Source organism: Ascaphus truei, unplaced genomic scaffold (genome assembly GCF_040206685.1).
Source record: "Ascaphus truei isolate aAscTru1 unplaced genomic scaffold, aAscTru1.hap1 HAP1_SCAFFOLD_1928, whole genome shotgun sequence".
NCBI lineage: Eukaryota > Metazoa > Chordata > Amphibia > Anura > Ascaphidae > Ascaphus > Ascaphus truei.
The window spans coordinates 20545-38655 of record NW_027454832.1 but is presented as its reverse complement, the minus strand read 5'-3'; the positions used below and the strand labels follow the sequence as shown (position 1 = coordinate 38655).

Below are 18111 nucleotides of genomic sequence, written 5' to 3'. Positions count from 1 at the left end.
TAAAGACACAGTTATTGTACCATTGGGAAGTGGGAACGTTGTGCTAGTAAAGACACAGTTATTGTACCATTGGGAAGCGGGAACGCTGAGCTAGTAAAGACACAGTTATTGTGCCATTGGGAAGTGGGAACGTTGTGCTAGTAAAGACACAGTTATTGTGCCATTGGGAAGTGGGAACGCTGAGCTAGTAAAGACACAGTTATTGTACCATTGGGAAGTGGGAACGTTGTGCTAGTAAAGACACAGTTATTGTACCATTGGGAAGCGGCAACGCTGAGCTAGTAAAGACACAGTTATTGTGCCATTGGGAAGTGGGAACGCTGAGCTAGTAAAGACACAGTTATTGTACCATTGGGAAGTGGGAACGCTGTGCTAGTAAAGACACAGTTATTGTGCCATTGGGAAGTGGGAACGTTGTGCTAGTAAAGACACAGTTATTGTGCCATTGGGAAGTGGGAACGTTGTGCTAGTGAAGACACAGTTATTGTACCATTGGGAAGTGGGAACGCTGAGCTAGTAAAGACACAGTTATTGTACCATTGGGAAGCGGGAACGCTGAGCTAGTAAAGACACAGTTATTGTACCATTGGGAAGCGGGAACGCTGAGCTAGTAAAGACACAGTTATTGTACCATTGGGAAGCGGGAACGCTGAGCTAGTAAAGACACAGTTATTGTACCATTGGGAAGCGGGAACGTTGTGCTAGTAAAGACACAGTTATTGTGCCATTGGGAAGTGGGAACGCTGAGCTAGTAAAGACACAGTTATTGTACCATTGGGAAGCGGGAACGCTGAGCTAGTAAAGACACAGTTATTGTGCCATTGGGAAGTGGGAACGCTGTGCTAGTAAAGACACAGTTATTGTGCCATTGGGAAGCGGGAACGCTGAGCTAGTAAAGACACAGTTATTGTGCCATTGGGAAGTGGGAACGCTGTGCTAGTAAAGACACAGTTATTGTACCATTGGGAAGCGGGAACGCTGTGCTAGTAAAGACACAGTTATTGTACCATTGGGAAGTGGGAACGTTGTGCTAGTAAAGACACAGTTATTGTACCATTGGGAAGTGGGAACGCTGAGCTAGTAAAGACACAGTTATTGTGCCATTGGGAAGTGGGAACGCTGAGCTAGTAAAGACACAGTTATTGTACCATTGGGAAGTGGGAACGTTGTGCTAGTAAAGACACATTTATTGTACCATTTGGTGTGCCGACTTTTTTGACGCTTCTACATAGTACAGTTTAATACGTTACCAGAAACACCTGCTCCAATCTTTTGGATTATTACTGTTATTGTGTGCCCTGACACCTTTACTATATATATTTGTGTGTATGTATATACAGCTCAACCCCGTTACAACGCGAATTCGCTTATAACGCGATGCAAGCGTGGCTCCCAATTTTCGTATTTCTAAATACGGTTTTTGGTAACTTAAGTACTTTATAGTACAACGCATACAATTGTACATTATTTCTAACGCGATCCGCTTATCTCGCGGTGTGATTCTTTGGACCCCCAAGCACAGCGTTATAAGGGGGTTAAGCTGTATATAGATAGATATATAGATAAATATATATATATCTATATATATATATATATATATAGATACACATGCACTCACATGTCGACAGTTAGTGTATGTATGTACCCTGAGCAGGTTACTCTGAACAAATGATAAAGATTTATTAAACGCCATCCACGTTTGGCTTGTTCTCCAGCACAGTCCTCCGATTGGGAAAGGTGCGACACGTTCGGATGTGGTTAATGAGTCGTTAGACGGTCACAATGGCGGCACCCTCGGGGGAGTTCATGCCCTGTTAGGGTGGCTTCCGTTCTCGCTAAAAAAAAAAGAGCCAAACGAAGAAAAATAAATGAATACCAACGTAATCGTAGTGCCAGCGCGGGACACAATAATGATATTAGGTCTCTTATTGTCCCATAACACGAGAGGTCTCTCTGGGGACGAGAAATACCCAATATAATCTTTGTGTGCGGTGCTGGAGCTACGATTCCTTTGGCGCATGCGTGCGTGTACACACGGGTGGTTTTTTTGTTGTTATAAAAGAGAAGGTGTCGGTACCCGGACTCTACCGTCTCCTGCTTCTCATCTCTTGTCACGTTGACGTGGCCTCGCGGCGTCACGGAAACGCGGCGGCGCAGGACCACCAGAAGCAGCCGGAGATGAGAAGGTAAGAGATAAAGGTGCCGGCACAGTAAGAGCCCGGTGTGTATACGTGTACACCGTACCGCTGGTATATAGCTGAGACGCAGCGGGCATGATCAGGGCTTTATACGACACGCTTTCGCTTCAGTTTTCGCAGAGACCTGTTTATTGAGCCGACTTGTGAATAAAGCTTTCGGTTTCACTTTAATAGACAACTCTGCAGGTACCTACGCGTTTCCTGCCACTTTTCCAAGTCCTGAGAGTGGCTGCTGTTTCTCCGCTACATATCTCTCTATTTATATATAACTATATACCTATATATCTATATACAGTGGTCGACAAATCACCAAAAAATCTACTCGCCAAATAAAAAAATCTACTCGCCACCTAGTACCACACGTGTGCTGCTTGGGCCAATAGGAGCTCGCCACGATGTTAAATCCACTCGCCCGGGGCGAGCAAATGTATAGGTTTGTCGAACACTGTCTATATAACTATATACCTATATACCTATATACCTATATAACTATATGTAATAGATGCACATTTTTTTTAGACATATGTATTTATATTTTTGCAAGTGTGTTATATATGTGTACGGCTGCAAACCCCTTTCTATGAGGAACCTTTGTTATAAGAACATCTCGCAGCCTGACGTGCCCCTTCCTATGGGGAGATCCCCTGTTATAAGAACACCCCCCTTATAAGAACATCTCACAGCCCTGACGTGCCCCTTCCTATGGCGGGGACCCCTGTTATAAGAACACCCCCCTTATAAGACCATCTCCTCACAGCCCTAACGTGCCCCTTCCTATGGGGGGTACCCCTGTTATTAGAACACCCCCCTTAAAAGAACATCTCGCATCCCCGCCATGCCCCTTCCTATGGGCGGACAGGAGAAACACCTCTACTAGAAGTTATTAGTGTCAGAAGCGCCTCCCACTGATGGGAGAAGATGTCCCCACACAGTATTTCTAGACTTTAATAAGGTCCGTGGTGCCCTCATGGAGTGTCCACACAATCACATATAGGATTGCTCACAGATCATGGGGTCAGTGGTGGCTTCTCCTGATGGTATAAGACGATTCCTTAAGTTAAAGGGATCCCGTGTGTGACGCCCTCTTATCCTATGAGGATGTGGCGCCGCTGACCCGATTCCCGTCTAGCCTCCTCACCTCCACTTAATAGGTTCTCCCAAACATTAGAGGCAGCAGTTGTCCCCCCGCCGCCCGCCTCCCTTACTGTTTAATCCTTCATTTCCTCCCCCCCCCCGCCCCCCTAACCCCTCCTCCAGCCAATGGAAATCTTCGTGGATGATGAGACCAAGCTGACACTTCATGGCCTCCAGCAGTATTACGTCAAGCTCAAGGACAACGAGAAGAATCGCAAGCTCTTCGACCTCCTAGACCTTCTGGAGTTCAATCAGGTGAAGGGCACGTTGTTCTTTGTGTTTACATGCCTCCTAGTGTCCTCTTATAGCCTCACTTCCTGTCCTGTGTTTACATTCTTCCTCCCGCACCCTCACTTCCTGTCCTGTGTTTACATTCTTCCTCCCGCACCCTCACTTCCTGTCCTGTGTGTTTACATAACTTCCCGCCCCCTCACTTCCTGTCCTGTGTTTACATTCCTCTTCCTGCCCCCTCACTTCCTGTCCTGTGTTTACTTTCCTCCCGCCCCCTCACTTCCTGTCCTGTTTGTTTATATTCCTCCCGTCTCTCACTTCCTGTTGTTTACATTCCTCTTCCTCCCGCCCCCTCACTTCCTGTCGTGTTTACATTGCTCTTCCTCCCGCCCTCACTTACTGTCGAGTTTACATTCTTCCTCCCGCCCCCTCACTTCCTGTCCTGTGTGTTTACATTCCTCCTCCCGCCCCCTCACTTCCTGTTGTGTGTTTACATTGCTCTTCCCCCGCCCACTCACTTTATGTACTGTTTACATTACTTTTTTCCTCCCGCCCCCTCACTTCCTGTCCTGTGTTTACATTTCTATTCCTCCCGCCCCCTCACTTCCTGTCCTGTGATTACATTCCTCTTTCTTCCCACCCCCTCACTTCCTGTCCTGTGTATTTACATTCCTCCTCTCGCCCCCTCACTTCCTGTCCTGTTTACATTCCTCCTCTTCCTCCCGCTGCCTCACTTCCTGTCCTGTCTTTACATTCCTCTTCTTCCTCCCGCCCCCTCACTTGTGTTTACATTCCTCCTCCCACCCCCTCACTTCCTGTACTGTTTATATTCCTTTTTTTCCTCCCGCCCCCTCACTTCCTGTGCTGTGTTTACATTCCTCCTCACGTCCTGTCCTGTGTGTTTATATTCCTCCTCCCGCCCCCTCACTTCCTGTCCTGTGTTTACATTCCTCTTCCTCTCGCCCCCTCACTTCCTGTCCTGTGTTTGCATTGCTCTTCCTCCCGTCCCCTCACTTTCTGTCCTGTGTTGCCCCCTCACTTCCTGTCCTGTGTGTTTACCTTCCTCCCGCCCCCTCATTTCCTGTCCTGTTTGCATTCCTCTTCCTCCCGCCACCTCACTTCCTGTGCTGTTTTTACATTCCTCTTCTTCCTCCCGCCCCCTCACTTCCTGTCCTGTGTTTACATTCCTCCTCCCGCCCCCTCACTTCCTGTCCTGTGTTTACATTCCTCTTCCTCCCGCCTCCTCACTTCCTGTCCTGTGTTTACATTCCTCTTCTTCCTCCCGCCCCCTCACTTCCTGCCTGTGTTTACATTCCTCCTCCTGCTCTCTCACTTCCTGTCCTGTGTGTTTACATTCCTCCTCCCGCCCCCTCACTTCCTGTCCTGTGTTTACATTCCTATTCCTCCCGCCCCCTCACTTCCTGTCCTTTGTTTACATTCCTCCTCCTGCTCTCTCACTTCCTGTCCTGTGTATTTACATTCCTCTTCCTCCCGCCCCCTCACTTCCTGTCCTGTGTTTACATTCCTATTCCTCCCGCCCCCTCACTTCCTGTCCTGTGTTTACATTCCTATTCCTCCCGCCCCCTCACTTCCTGTCCTGTGTTTACATTCCTCTTCCTCCCACCTCCTCACTTCCTGTCCTGTGTTTACATTCCTCTTCCTCCCGCCTCCTCACTTCCTGTCCTGTGTTTACATTCCTCTTCCTCCCGCCCCCTCACGTCCTGTCCTGTGTGTTTATATTCCTCCTCCCGCCCCCTCACTTCCTGTCCTGTGTTTACATTCCTCTTCCTCTCGCCCCCTCACTTCCTGTCCTGTGTTTGCATTGCTCTTCCTCCCTTCCCCTCACTTTCTGTCCTGTGTTGCCCCCTCACTTCCTGTCCTGTGTGTTTACCTTCCTCCCGCCCCCTCATTTCCTGTCCTGTTTGCATTCCTCTTCCTCCCGCCCCCTCACTTCCTGTCCTGTGTTTACATTCCTCCTCCCGCCCCCTCACTTCCTGTCCTGTGTTTACATTCCTCTTCCTCCCGCCTCCTCACTTCCTGTCCTGTGTTTACATTCCTCTTCTTCCTCCCGCCCCCTCACTTCCTGCCTGTGTTTACATTCCTCCTCCTGCTCTCTCACTTCCTGTCCTGTGTGTTTACATTCCTCCTCCCGCCCCCTCACTTCCTGTCCTGTGTGTTTACCTTCCTCCCGCCCCCTCATTTCCTGTCCTGTTTGCATTCCTCTTCCTCCCGCCCCCTCACTTCCTGTCCTGTGTTTACATTCCTCCTCCCGCCCCCTCACTTCCTGTCCTGTGTTTACATTCCTCTTCCTCCCGCCTCCTCACTTCCTGTCCTGTGTTTACATTCCTCTTCTTCCTCCCGCCCCCTCACTTCCTGCCTGTGTTTACATTCCTCCTCCTGCTCTCTCACTTCCTGTCCTGTGTGTTTACATTCCTCCTCCCGCCCCCTCACTTCCTGTCCTGTGTTTACATTCCTATTCCTCCTGCCCCCTCACTTCCTGTCCTTTGTTTACATTCCTTCTCCTGCCCCCTCACTTCCTGTCCTGTGTGTTTACATTCCTCTTCCTCCCGCCCCCTCACTTCCTGTCCTGTGTTTACATTCCTATTCCTCCCGCCCCCTCACTTCCTGTCCTGTGTTTACATTCCTCTTCCTCCCGCCTCCTCACTTCCTGTCCTGTGTTTACATTCCTCTTCCTCCCGCCCCCTCACTTCCTGTCCTGTGTGTTTACATTCCTCCTCCCGCCCCCTCACTTCCTGTCCTGTGTTTACATTCCTCTTCCTCCCGCCTCCTCACTTCCTGTCCTGTGTTTACATTCCTCTTCCTCCCGCCCCCTCACTTCCTGTCCTGTGTTTACATTCCTCCTCCTGCTCTCTCACTTCCTGTCCTGTGTGTTTACATTCCTCCTCCCGCCCCCTCACTTCCTGTCCTTTGTTTACATTCCTTCTCCTGCCCCCTCACTTCCTGTCCTGTGTGTTTACATTCCTCTTCCTCCCGCCCCCTCACTTCCTGTCCTTTGTTTACATTCCTTCTGCCCCCTCACTTCCTGTCCTGTGTGTTTACATTCCTCTTCCTCCCGCCCCCTCACTTCCTGTCCTGTGTTTACATTCCTATTCCTCCCGCCCCCTCACTTCCTGTCCTGTGTTTTCATTCCTCTTCCTCCCGCCTCCTCACTTCCTGTCCTGTGTTTACATTCCTCTTCTTCCTCCCGCCCCCTCACTTCCTGCCTTTGTTTACATTCCTCCTCCTGCTCTCTCACTTCCTGTCCTGTGTGTTTACATTCCTCCTCCCGCCCCCTCACTTCCTGTCCTGTGTTTACATTCCTATTCCTCCCGCCCCCTCACTTCCTGTCCTTTGTTTACATTCCTTCTCCTGCCCCCTCACTTCCTGTCCTGTGTGTTTACATTCCTCTTCCTCCCGCCCCCTCACTTCCTGTCCTGTGTTTACATTCCTATTCCTCCCGCCCCCTCACTTCCTGTCCTGTGTTTACATTCCTCTTCCTCCCACCTCCTCACTTCCTGTCCTGTGTTTACATTCCTCTTCCTCCCGCCTCCTCACTTCCTGTCCTGTGTTTACATTCCTCTTCCTCCCGCCCCCTCACGTCCTGTCCTGTGTGTTTATATTCCTCCTCCCGCCCCCTCACTTCCTGTCCTGTGTTTACATTCCTCTTGCTCTCGCCCCCTCACTTCCTGTCCTGTGTTTGCATTGCTCTTCCTCCCGTCCCCTCACTTTCTGTCCTGTGTTGCCCCCTCACTTCCTGTCCTGTGTGTTTACCTTCCTCCCGCCCCCTCATTTCCTGTCCTGTTTGCATTCCTCTTCCTCCCGCCCCCTCACTTCCTGTCCTGTGTTTACATTCCTCCTCCCGCCCCCTCACTTCCTGTTCTGTTTACATTCCTCTTCCTCCCGCCTCCTCACTTCCTGTCCTGTGTTTACATTCCTCTTCCTCCCGCCCCCTCACTTCCTGTCCTGTGTGTTTACATTCCTCCTCCCGCCCCCTCACTTCCTGTCCTGTGTTTACATTCCTTTTCCTCCCGCCTCCTCACTTCCTGTCCTGTGTTTACATTCCTCTTCCTCCCGCCTCCTCATTTCCTGTCCTGTGTTTACATTCCTCCTGCTCTCTCACTTCCTGTCCTGTGTTTACATTCCTCTTCCTCCCGCCTCCTCACTTCCTGTCCTGTGTTTACATTCCTCTTCCTCCCGCCTCCTCACTTCCTGTCCTGTGTTTACATTCCTCTTCCTCCCGCCTCCTCACTTCCTGTCCTGTGTTTACATTCCTCTTCCTCCCGCCTCCTCACTTCCTGTCCTGTGTGTTTACATTCCTCTTCCTCCCGCCTCCTCACTTCCTGTCCTGTGTGTTTACATTCCTCCTCCCGCCTCCTCATTTCCTGTCCTGTGTTTACATTCCTCCTGCTCTCTCACTTCCTGTCCTGTGTATTTACATTCCTCCTCCCGCCCCCTCACTTCCTGTCCTGTGTGTTTACATTCCTCCTCCCGCCCCCTCACTTCCTGTCCTGTGTTTACATTCCTCTTCCTCCCGCCTCCTCACTTCCTGTCCTGTGTTTACATTCCTATTCCTCCCGCCCCCTCACTTCCTGTCCTGTGTTTACATTCCTCTTCCTCCCGCCTCCTCATTTCCTGTCCTGTGTTTACATACCTCTTCCTCCCGCCCCCTCACTTCCTGTCCTGTGTTTACATTCCTCCTCCTGCTCTCTCACTTCCTGTCCTGTGTATTTACATTCCTCCTCCCGCTCTCTCACTTCCTGTCCTGTGTGTTTACATTCCTCCTCCCGCTCTCTCACTTCCTGTCCTGTGTGTTTACATTCCTCCTCCCGCTCTCTCACTTCCTGTTCTGTGTTTACATTCCTATTCCTACCGCCCCCTCACTTCCTGTCCTTTGTTTACATTCCTTCTCCTGCCCCCTCACTTCCTGTCCTGTGTGTTTACATTCCTATTCCTCCCGCCTCCTCACTTCCTGTCCTGTGTTTACATTCCTCTTCCTCCCGCCTCCTCACTTCCTGTCCTGTGTGTTTACATTGCTCCTCCCGCCCCCTCACTTCCTGTCCTGTGTTTACATTCCTCTTCCTCCCGCCTCCTCACTTCCTGTCCTGTGTTTACATTCCTCTTCCTCCCGCCTCCTCACTTCCTGTCCTGTGTTTACATTCCTCTTCCTCCCACCCCCTCACTTCCTGTCCTGTGTTTACATTCCTCCTCCTGCTCTCTCACTTCCTGTCCTGTGTATAAACATTCCTCCTCCCGCCCCCTCACTTCCTGTCCTGTGTTTACATTCCTCTTCCTCCCACCCCCTCACTTCCTGTCCTGTGTGTTTACATTCCTCTTCTTCCTGCCGCCCGCTCACTTCCTGTCCTGTGTGTTTACATTCCTTCTCCCGCCCCCTCACTTCCTGTCCTGTGTTTACATTCCTCTTCTTACTCCCGCCCCCTCACTTCCTGTCCTGTGTTTACATTTCTTCTCCCGCCCCCTCACTTCCTGTCCTGTGTTTACATTCCTCCTCCCGCCCCCTCACTTCCTGTCTTGTGTGTTTACATTCCTCTTCCTCCCGTTCCCTCACTTCCTGGCTTGTGTTTACATTCCTCTTCCTCCCGCCCCCTCACTTCCTGTCCTGTGTGTTTACATTCCTCTTCCTCCCGCCCCCTCACTTCCTGTCCTGTGTGTTTACATTCCTCCTCCCGCCCCCTCACTTCCTGTCCTGTGTTTACATTCCTCTTCCTCCCGCCTCCTCATTTCCTGTCCTGTGTTTACATTCCTCCTGCTCTCTCACTTCCTGTCCTGTGTATTTACATTCCTCCTCCCGCCCCCTCACTTCCTGTCCTGTGTGTTTACATTCCTCCTCCCGCCCCCTCACTTCCTGTCCTGTGTTTACATTCCTATTCCTCCCGCCCCCTCACTTCCTGTCCTGTGTTTACATTCCTCTTCCTCCCGCCTCCTCATTTCCTGTCCTGTGTTTACATTCCTCTTCCTCCCGCCCCCTCACTTCCTGTCCTGTGTTTACATTCCTCCTCCTGCTCTCTCACTTCCTGTCCTGTGTATTTACATTCCTCCTCCCGCTCTCTCACTTCCTGTCCTGTGTGTTTACATTCCTCCTCCCGCTCTCTCACTTCCTGTCCTGTGTTTTACATTCCTCCTCCCGCTCTCTCACTTCCTGTCCTGTGTGTTTACATTCCTCCTCCCGCCCCCTCACTTCCTGTTCTGTGTTTACATTCCTATTCCTACCGCCCCCTCACTTCCTGTCCTTTGTTTACATTCCTCCTGCCCCCTCACTTCCTGTCCTGTGTGTTTACATTCCTATTCCTCCCGCCTCCTCACTTCCTGTCCTGTGTTTACATTCCTCTTCCTCCCGCCTCCTCACTTCCTGTCCAGTTTTTACATTCCTCTTCCTCCCGCCCCCTCACTTCCTGTCCTGTGTGTTTACATTCCTCCTCCCGCCCCCTCACTTCCTGTCCTGTGTTTACATTCCTCTTCCTCCCGCCCCCTCACTTCCTGTCCTGTGTTTACATTCCTCCTCCTGCTCTCTCACTTCCTGTCCTGTGTATTTACATTCCTCCTCCCGCCCCCTCAGTTCCTGTCCTGTGTTTACATTCCTATTCCTCCCGCCCCCTCACTTCCTGTCCTGTGTTTACATTCCTTCTTCCGCCCCCTCACTTCCTGTCCTGTGTTTACATTCCTATTCCTCCCGCCCCCTCACTTCCGGTCCTGTGTTTACATTCCTCTTCCTCCCGCCCCCTCACTTCCTGTCCTGTGTGTTTACATTCCACCTCCTGCCCCCTCACTTCCTGTCCTGTGTGTTTACATTCCTCTTCTTCCTGCCGCCCGCTCACTTCCTGTCCTGTGTGTTTACATTCCTTCTCCCGCCCCCTCACTTCCTGTCCTGTGTGTTTACATTCCTCTTCTTACTCCCGCCCCCTCACTTCCTGTCCTGTGTTTACATTCCTATTCCTCCCGCCCCCTCACTTCCTGTCCTGTGTTTACATTTCTTCTCCCGCCCCCTCACTTCCTGTCCTGTGTTTACATTCCTCCTCCCGCCCCCTCACTTCCTGTCTTATGTGTTTACATTCCTCTTCCTCCCATTCCCTCACTTCCTGTCTTGTGTTTACATTGCTCTTCCTCCTGTCCTGTGTATACATTCCTCTTCTTCCTCCCGCCCCCTCACTTCCTGTCCTGTGTTTACATTCCTCTTCTTCCTCCCGCCCCCTCACTTCCTGTCCTGTGTATACATTCCTCTTCTTCCTCCCGCCCCCTCACTTCCTGTCCTGTGTATACATTCCTCTTCTTCCTCCCGCCCCCTCACTTCCTGTCCTGTGTTTACATTCCTCTTCTTCCTCCCGCCCCCTCACTTCCTGTCCTGTGTTTACATTCCTATTCCTCCCGCCCCCTCACTTCCTGTAAACACAAAGAACAAGTCTGTGTCAATATGTGATGCTCTGGGGGCTGGAAGCTCCGCGAGTCTCTCTGGGGGGAGGTGACGCTCTGCGTGTCGGGTGGGCGGTCTGTGTGGATGCAGTGCAGTGCTGCATCGCTGTGTCCGGGTGAGATGTTCTGCACGCCTGGATACGACGCTCTTGTCTCTGTCCCTCGCAGGTGGTTATCTTTGTGAAGTCCGTTCAGCGCTGCATTGCTCTGGCTCAGCTCCTGGTAGAACAGAACTTCCCGGCCATCGCGATCCACCGCGGGATGCCACAAGAGGAGAGGTGAGTGCGGACCTGCGCAGCGTGTGCGGACCTGCGCAGCGTGTATATATCTGTATGGAAGGGAAGTGTATGCAGGTGGAACGGAACGTTCCACGGCGCCTCGAGGAACATTTTTCCACCGGTGTGTCCTGCCCGGGCTCACGTACGGATCTGAAACGTGGACCTTCAATGCAAAGATCATTTAGAAGCTTCAGGGAACGTGAAAGACCTATGGAGAGATGCATGCTGGGTGTTACCTGAAGAGACAGGAAATTGAATGAATGGGTTCGAAACCGAACCAAAGTCTGTGACATCATCACACGGGGGAAGACATGATGATCGTTGTTGCACTTGATCGTTGTTGCACAAAGATGGAACTCGACTGGATTAAAAGAATCAGGACGATGGGATCAGAACATGTGTTGGAGCGAGTTGGAGAAGAGAGGCTGTAACCGCAGTACCTGGGAGATCATTGGGGAGGCCTCATCCAGCAGTGGGGAGACACGGGCTGAAGGTGGTGATATATATTTATATGTACGTGGAGAAGAGAGGCTGTAACCGCAGTACCTGGGAGATCATTGGGGAGGCCTCATCCAGCAGTGGGGAGACACGGGCTGAAGGTGGTGATATATATTTATATGTACGTGGAGAAGAGAGGCTGTAACCGCAGTACCCGGGAGATCATTGGGGAGACCTCATCCAGCAGTGGGGAGACACGGGCTGAAGGTGGTGATATATATTTATATGTACGTGGAGAAGAGAGGCTGTAACCGCAGTGCTTTGGAGATCATTGGGGAGACCTCATCCAGCAGTGGGGAGACACGGGCTGAAGGTGGTGATATATATTTATATGTACGTGGAGAAGAGAGGCTGTAACCGCTGGACCTGGGAGATCACTGGGGAGGCCTCATCCAGCAGTGGGGAGACACGAGCTGAAGGTGGTGATATATATTTATATGTACGTGGAGAAGAGAGGATGTAACCGCAGTGCCTGGGAGATCATTGGGGAGGCCTCATCCAGCAGTGGGGAGACACGGGCTGATGGTGGTGATATATATTTATATGTACGTGGAGAAGAGAGGCTGTAACCGCAGTGCCTGGGAGATCATTGGGGAGACCTCATCCAGCAGTGGGGAGACACGGGCTGAAGGTGGTGATATATATTTATATGTACGTGGAGAAGAGAGGCTGTAACCGCAGTACCTGGGAGATCACTGGGGAGGCCTCATCCAGCAGTGGGGAGACACGGGCTGAAGGTGGTGATATATATTTATATGTACGTGGAGAAGAGAGGCTGTAACCGCAGTGCTTTGGAGATCATTGGGGAGACCTCATCCAGCAGTGGGGAGACACGGGCTGAAGGTGGTGATATATATTTATATGTACGTGGAGAAGAGAGGCTGTAACCGCAGTGCTTTGGAGATCATTGGGGAGACCTCATCCAGCAGTGGGGAGACACGGGCTGAAGGTGGTGATATATATTTATATGTACGTGGAGAAGAGAGGCTGTAACCGCTGGACCTGGGAGATCACTGGGGAGGCCTCATCCAGCAGTGGGGAGACACGAGCTGAAGGTGGTGATATATATTTATATGTACGTGGAGAAGAGAGGATGTAACCGCAGTGCCTGGGAGATCATTGGGGAGGCCTCATCCAGCAGTGGGGAGACACGGGCTGAAGGTGGTGATATATATTTATATGTACGTGGAGAAGAGAGGCTGTAACCGCAGTGCCTGGGAGATCATTGGGGAGGCCTCATCCAGCAGTGGGGAGACACGGGCTTAAGGTGGTGATATATATTTATATGTACGTGGAGAAGAGAGGCTGTAACCGCAGTGCCTGGGAGATCATTGGGAGGCCTCATCCAGCAGTGGGGAGACACAGGCTGAAGGTGGGATATATATTTATATGTAGGTGGAGAAGAGAGGCTGTAACTGCAGTACCTGGGAGTACATTGGGGAGGCCTCATCCAGCAGTGGGGAGACACGGGCTGAAGGTGGGGATATATATTTATATGTACGTGGGGAAGAGAGGCTGTAACTGCAGTACCTGGGAGATCATTGGGGAGGCCTCATCCAGCAGTGGGGAGACACAGGCTGAAGGTGATGATATATATTTATATGTACGTGGAGAAGAGGGGCTGTAACAGCAGTACCCGGGAGATCATTGGGGAGGCCTCATCCAGCAGTGGGGAGACACGGGCTGAAGGTGGTGATATATATTTATATGTACGTGGAGAAGAGAGGCTGTAACCGCAGTACCTGGGAGATCATTGGGGGAGCCTCATCCAGCAGTGGGGAGACACGGGCTGAAGGTGGTGATATATATTTATATGTACGTGGGGAAGAGAGGCTGTAACCGCAGTACCTGGGAGATCATTGGGGAGGCCTCATCCAGCAGTGGGGAGACACGGGCTGAAGGTGGGGTATATATTTATATGTACGTGGAGAAGAGAGGCTGTAACCGCAGTATCTGGGAGATCATTGGGGAGGCCTCATCCAGCAGTGGGGAGACACAGGCTGAAGGTGGTGATATATATTTATATGTACGTGGAGAAGAGAGGCTGTAACCGCAGTACCTGGGAGATCATTGGGGAGGCCTCATCCAGCAGTGGGGAGACACGGGCTGAAGGTGGTGATATACGTTCAGTTTATAGTCCGTGTTCCTCTTCCATAGGCTGTCCCGGTACCAGCAGTTTAAGGATTTCCAGCGTAGGATCCTGGTGGCCACCAACCTGTTTGGCCGGGGGATGGACATCGAACGAGTGAACATCGCGTTCAACTACGACATGCCAGAGGACTCCGACACGTACCTGCACCGGGTCTGTATGCCTTTATTCCCTGCACGACACGGAGTGACCGACCGCAGGCGTGGCGACCCTTTGCCGTGACAACGGGTCAGTCCTGCGCAGCCGCGTCCAAACTCCCTCACCGGTCTAACACGCCATCTCCAAATGTCTCGCCATTGACGCGGCTGCGCAGGACTCAGACATGTAAAGACGGCTTCGGCGCGCACGGCGCCCTTTTTGCGGTTGGCGCCCCCGGGGGACTTCCCAGGCAGCTCGCCCCTGTAATCCGGGACTGATGACGTGCACAGACCGGTATGGTCTTTGTACTTCCGCCCCCTCTCACGCTCCCCCTTCCTCAGGTGGCCCGCGCCGGGCGCTTCGGCACAAAGGGTCTGGCCATCACGTTTGTCTCCGATGAGGGAGACGCCAAAATCCTGAACGAGGTTCAAGATCGGTTTGAGGTGAACATCAGTGAATTGCCGGATGAGATCGACATCTCCTCCTATAGTGAGTGTGCTTCCCCTCCGTCCTCCTCTCCCCTCCCCTGTCCTCCTCTCCCCTCCCCCGTCCTCCTCTCCCCTCCCCCGTCCTCCTCTCCCCTCCCCCGTCCTCCTCTCCCCTCCCCCGTCCTCTCCCCACCCCCGTCCTGTTCCTCCCCAGTCCTCCTGTTCCTCCCCCGTCCTTCCGTCCTCCGTCCTCCCCTCCTCCTCCCCCCCTCCCCTCCGTCATCCCCCCCTCCCCTCCGTCATCCTGTTTCTTGCTCACTCTTCCCTCTCTCTCCCTCAGTTGAACAGGCGCGGTGAGCCCGGATTCCCAGAACGGGTTCCTCGGTTAGATGGGACGCCCTGCGCCCTCCCTGCGCCGGATCGGGAAGGGGACACTCGCCAGGCAAATGGTTTTGAAGCGGGGGGGGAGGAGAGGGGCCTGACTCTTTAAATCTGCACCCAGCCAACTTGTGTGTCGTATTTAGCCGCAGAGCATCACTCCCTCATTAACCCCTTCCCTGCCAGAAACCCGCAGAACGTCGCCCCATTGCTGATCCCTGCCCTGGCAGAGCCGGGGAGCGACGCTCTGCGGCACAGTGTAATGTGTGGTTGGTCGGGCGATGGATCCAGCTTACTGCTCCGTCCTGAGGCTCAGCGTTTTGTGACCTCCCTCCTGTGTGACACTGCCACAGTCCCCACCCGTGTCCCCACCCCGTGTCCTGTGACATCCAGCGCGGTGACAGTCTCAATAAAAACAACTGTTGATACAGAACGGTGTCATTCGTCTGTCCCGCCCCGCCCTCCCCCCGCACGGTGACACAGACAGAAGGGAGCTATGAGTCTGTCCCTCCCCCCGCACGGTGACAGACAGAAGGGAGCTATGAGTCTGTCCCTCCCCCCGCACGGTGACAGACAGAAGGGAGCTATGAGACTTTCCCTGCCCCCGCAGGGTGACACAGACAGAAGGGAGCTATGCGTCTGTGTCACGATAGCTTATGACAGGTTGTAATTTACACCAAAATATATATATAACTGGGTTGAACTGGTACGAGACTTAGATATGATAAAATATAATTTATTCCTTGATAAAGGTGAACACACGAGATATACAAATAACAGACAAAATATGGACACTCACTTAAGATGGAAATGATGAAACAGTCAAATCTAGACTGGCAGTTCATACAACAATCTTAATAATCCCAAAACATGAAAAGACAATTGAGTAAGGGGTGACTCTGGCTTATATACCATTTTAACCCTTCTTTTACACTCAAGGCGCCGAGCTGTCTAGCAAAAATCCCTTTGAAGCTCTTTGAAGCAGATTTTTGACTTCCAGGGTAAGTGTGAAGTATCACACTTAAAAACACTCAGCCTCTTTGTTCTTGACCCCAGTATAAACAATAGGACAGTTAACTTTTGATCACGGGCTATGTTAATTCCTGCAGGATACTCTTCCTGCCTATTAGCATAACAGACGGAGTGTGCAGTTTCCAGAACAGACCCAAACCACATATACATTTTAATACATACACATTAAAATACCCGGTTCTGGTAGGTCCAGCGGGTCCAAACTTTCCAGACCTTAATGCCGGAACTGGGACACCATATGGTCCGAGTTTCAGCCTGCTAGGACCTGGGGAACCGGAGTTACACAAATATCACATAAACCGTTTTATATTTTATTATAAAAATCTCCGCTAAAAAGAAATCTCAGCGTTTCACTAAATCCCCATTGAAAACAACGGGCTCCGCCACCGTGGGTTTCACTGGAGCAACTCCACCGTTGTAGTCAATGGAGTTTCCTGCCATAGACTTTCAATGGGGAACCGCCGCCATTGAAGTCTATGAGAAAATCCACAAATCTTTACATTCGTCCACACTCCGTCTGGAGGGACTGGGAAGGGGCATGCATTAAAGCCGGAACCTTGGCTACGTGCCACCCAAATCCCATCCCTCTGGGCATTCCAGAACCGGAGCTATGGACTTACACTTTTCAACATTTTTATACTTAGTCATTTTTCCGCCACGCGGCTTTTCCCCCATTGGAATCAATGGCAAAGGTCCCGAACTTTCAAGGGGGTCCATACTCCGTCGGGTTGGTCCAAGAGGGTCAAGGATGGTTCGGCAGCCATGCCGGAGCAGTGCCTACAGGTACCCCAAACCCTGACCCTCCGGAACCGGAGATATGGACTCATGATTTTCAGCTTTTCACACTTTGTCGAAATCCTGAGCTTCTGCCGCCACCATTGGAACCTATGGCGCGACCCGCTCTCTCGGCACGACCCGTCTCGGGTGTCCAGGATTCAGGGACCCAATGGTGGTCGAGTGGGGGGAGGCCTAGGAACTAGGAGCAAAACAATTTTATTTCTAGGTGCTCTAGAACTGTAGATTCCCACGCCACTTAACATTGAACTTGACTAAAGTGATTTAACTCTTTTAAAGGACATTGTATCCGCTTTGCGGTTTGGACGGCAGCCAACTCGTTCCTGGAAAACGCCGTCGAGGAATCTCCATTGAAGTCAATGAGCCCATTGACTTACAATGGGGAACCGCCGCTCCTCCTTTCGGACGCCACCTGCTGGTCTTCACAGGAAACAGGTCCAAAACAGCAAGATCCGCCATTGAAATGCATTGAGCTCTAATGGCGGCCTGTGGGACTCTGCAAAATGGTACCTGAAAAGGCGGGAAAATTACACAAAGGGCTATAATCACTAAAGAAACATTAACCCTTGCCCTCCCGGATGGATCCCAGCATGTAGGTGATGCAAACACTGGCATAACATGATACATTTACACAGGGGAATAAGCATTTGGATATTGAAGCAAGGCAAAACACATTACTGGACCTCAGCCCAGTTAACCCCTTGCTTCCCTGATGAGAGTAGAGGGTGGCCAAATGGGGTTGTAACCCCTTTAATCCCGGGCCAAACCCTCACGACCGTCACACCTCCCCTGCTCAATGGGTGCCTGGTGCCCCAGTCGCCTCCCCTGGCACTGGCGCCCTTGAAGCACTCAATAAGTCCTGAGGGATTGGCCTGGCAAAATTGTCCTCCGGCATTGTCCAGTACATTGTCCTGGCCACAGTGGATTGTAAAGTCCAGATCCTGTGGAGCAGGGCCCCACCGTGGCCGCCGGGCATTCTCCTTTGCCTCCCTCTGCCCCCCACCCAGTGCCTGATGAACCAAGTCCATGGTGAAGGGGCCCCTTTGCAGACTAGGCTGCACACTGCCCAGAGACTGGCATGTCTCTGCATCTGCAGGAGACCAGCTATCCAGCACAGACCGTCGCTTTCCTGTCAACCAAGTCTGGGAAAGGGCTATGTCACTATCCTGTAGGGACCCTACCTGCCCTGGCCCTGTGCCCACCTGTAGCTGCTCCGCTATACCCCTGACTCTCATCCCTGGCTGCCTATCTACCCACAGCCCCTCTGGGAACCCTGGGGAATCTTGGGTCACTCCTGGCCAGTCAGAACAAGGGATCTCCTGCCTACCTAGCCCATCCCTAGCTTCTGCCAGCTGCCTGACACCCCACTGACCTATCTCCCCCTGCTCCCCAGTGCCTCCCTGCCTAGCCTCCCCTAGGGTGACACA

At 51.9% G+C, this 18111-nt stretch overlaps 1 protein-coding gene and 1 long non-coding RNA gene across 2 annotated transcripts in view; one reads left to right on the top strand and one right to left on the bottom strand.

Moving 5' to 3' along the window:
• The first annotated feature begins 1571 nt into the window (after window positions 1-1571).
• LOC142477087 (spliceosome RNA helicase DDX39B) lies at window positions 1572-15290 on the top strand. Its single transcript, XM_075582144.1, has 5 exons — window positions 1572-3587; window positions 11157-11266; window positions 13922-14066; window positions 14393-14540; window positions 14820-15290. Exons 1-5 carry the CDS (start codon window positions 3459-3461, stop codon window positions 14834-14836), a joined length of 549 nt encoding a protein of 182 aa, XP_075438259.1. The 5' UTR covers window positions 1572-3458; the 3' UTR covers window positions 14837-15290.
• LOC142477088 (uncharacterized) overlaps window positions 1656-18111 on the bottom strand; it is a 36994-nt gene continuing 20538 nt past the window's right edge. The window contains exon 2 of the long non-coding RNA XR_012792170.1: window positions 1656-1835. This is a non-coding gene — a long non-coding RNA (uncharacterized LOC142477088). The remainder of the gene's footprint in view (window positions 1836-18111) is intronic.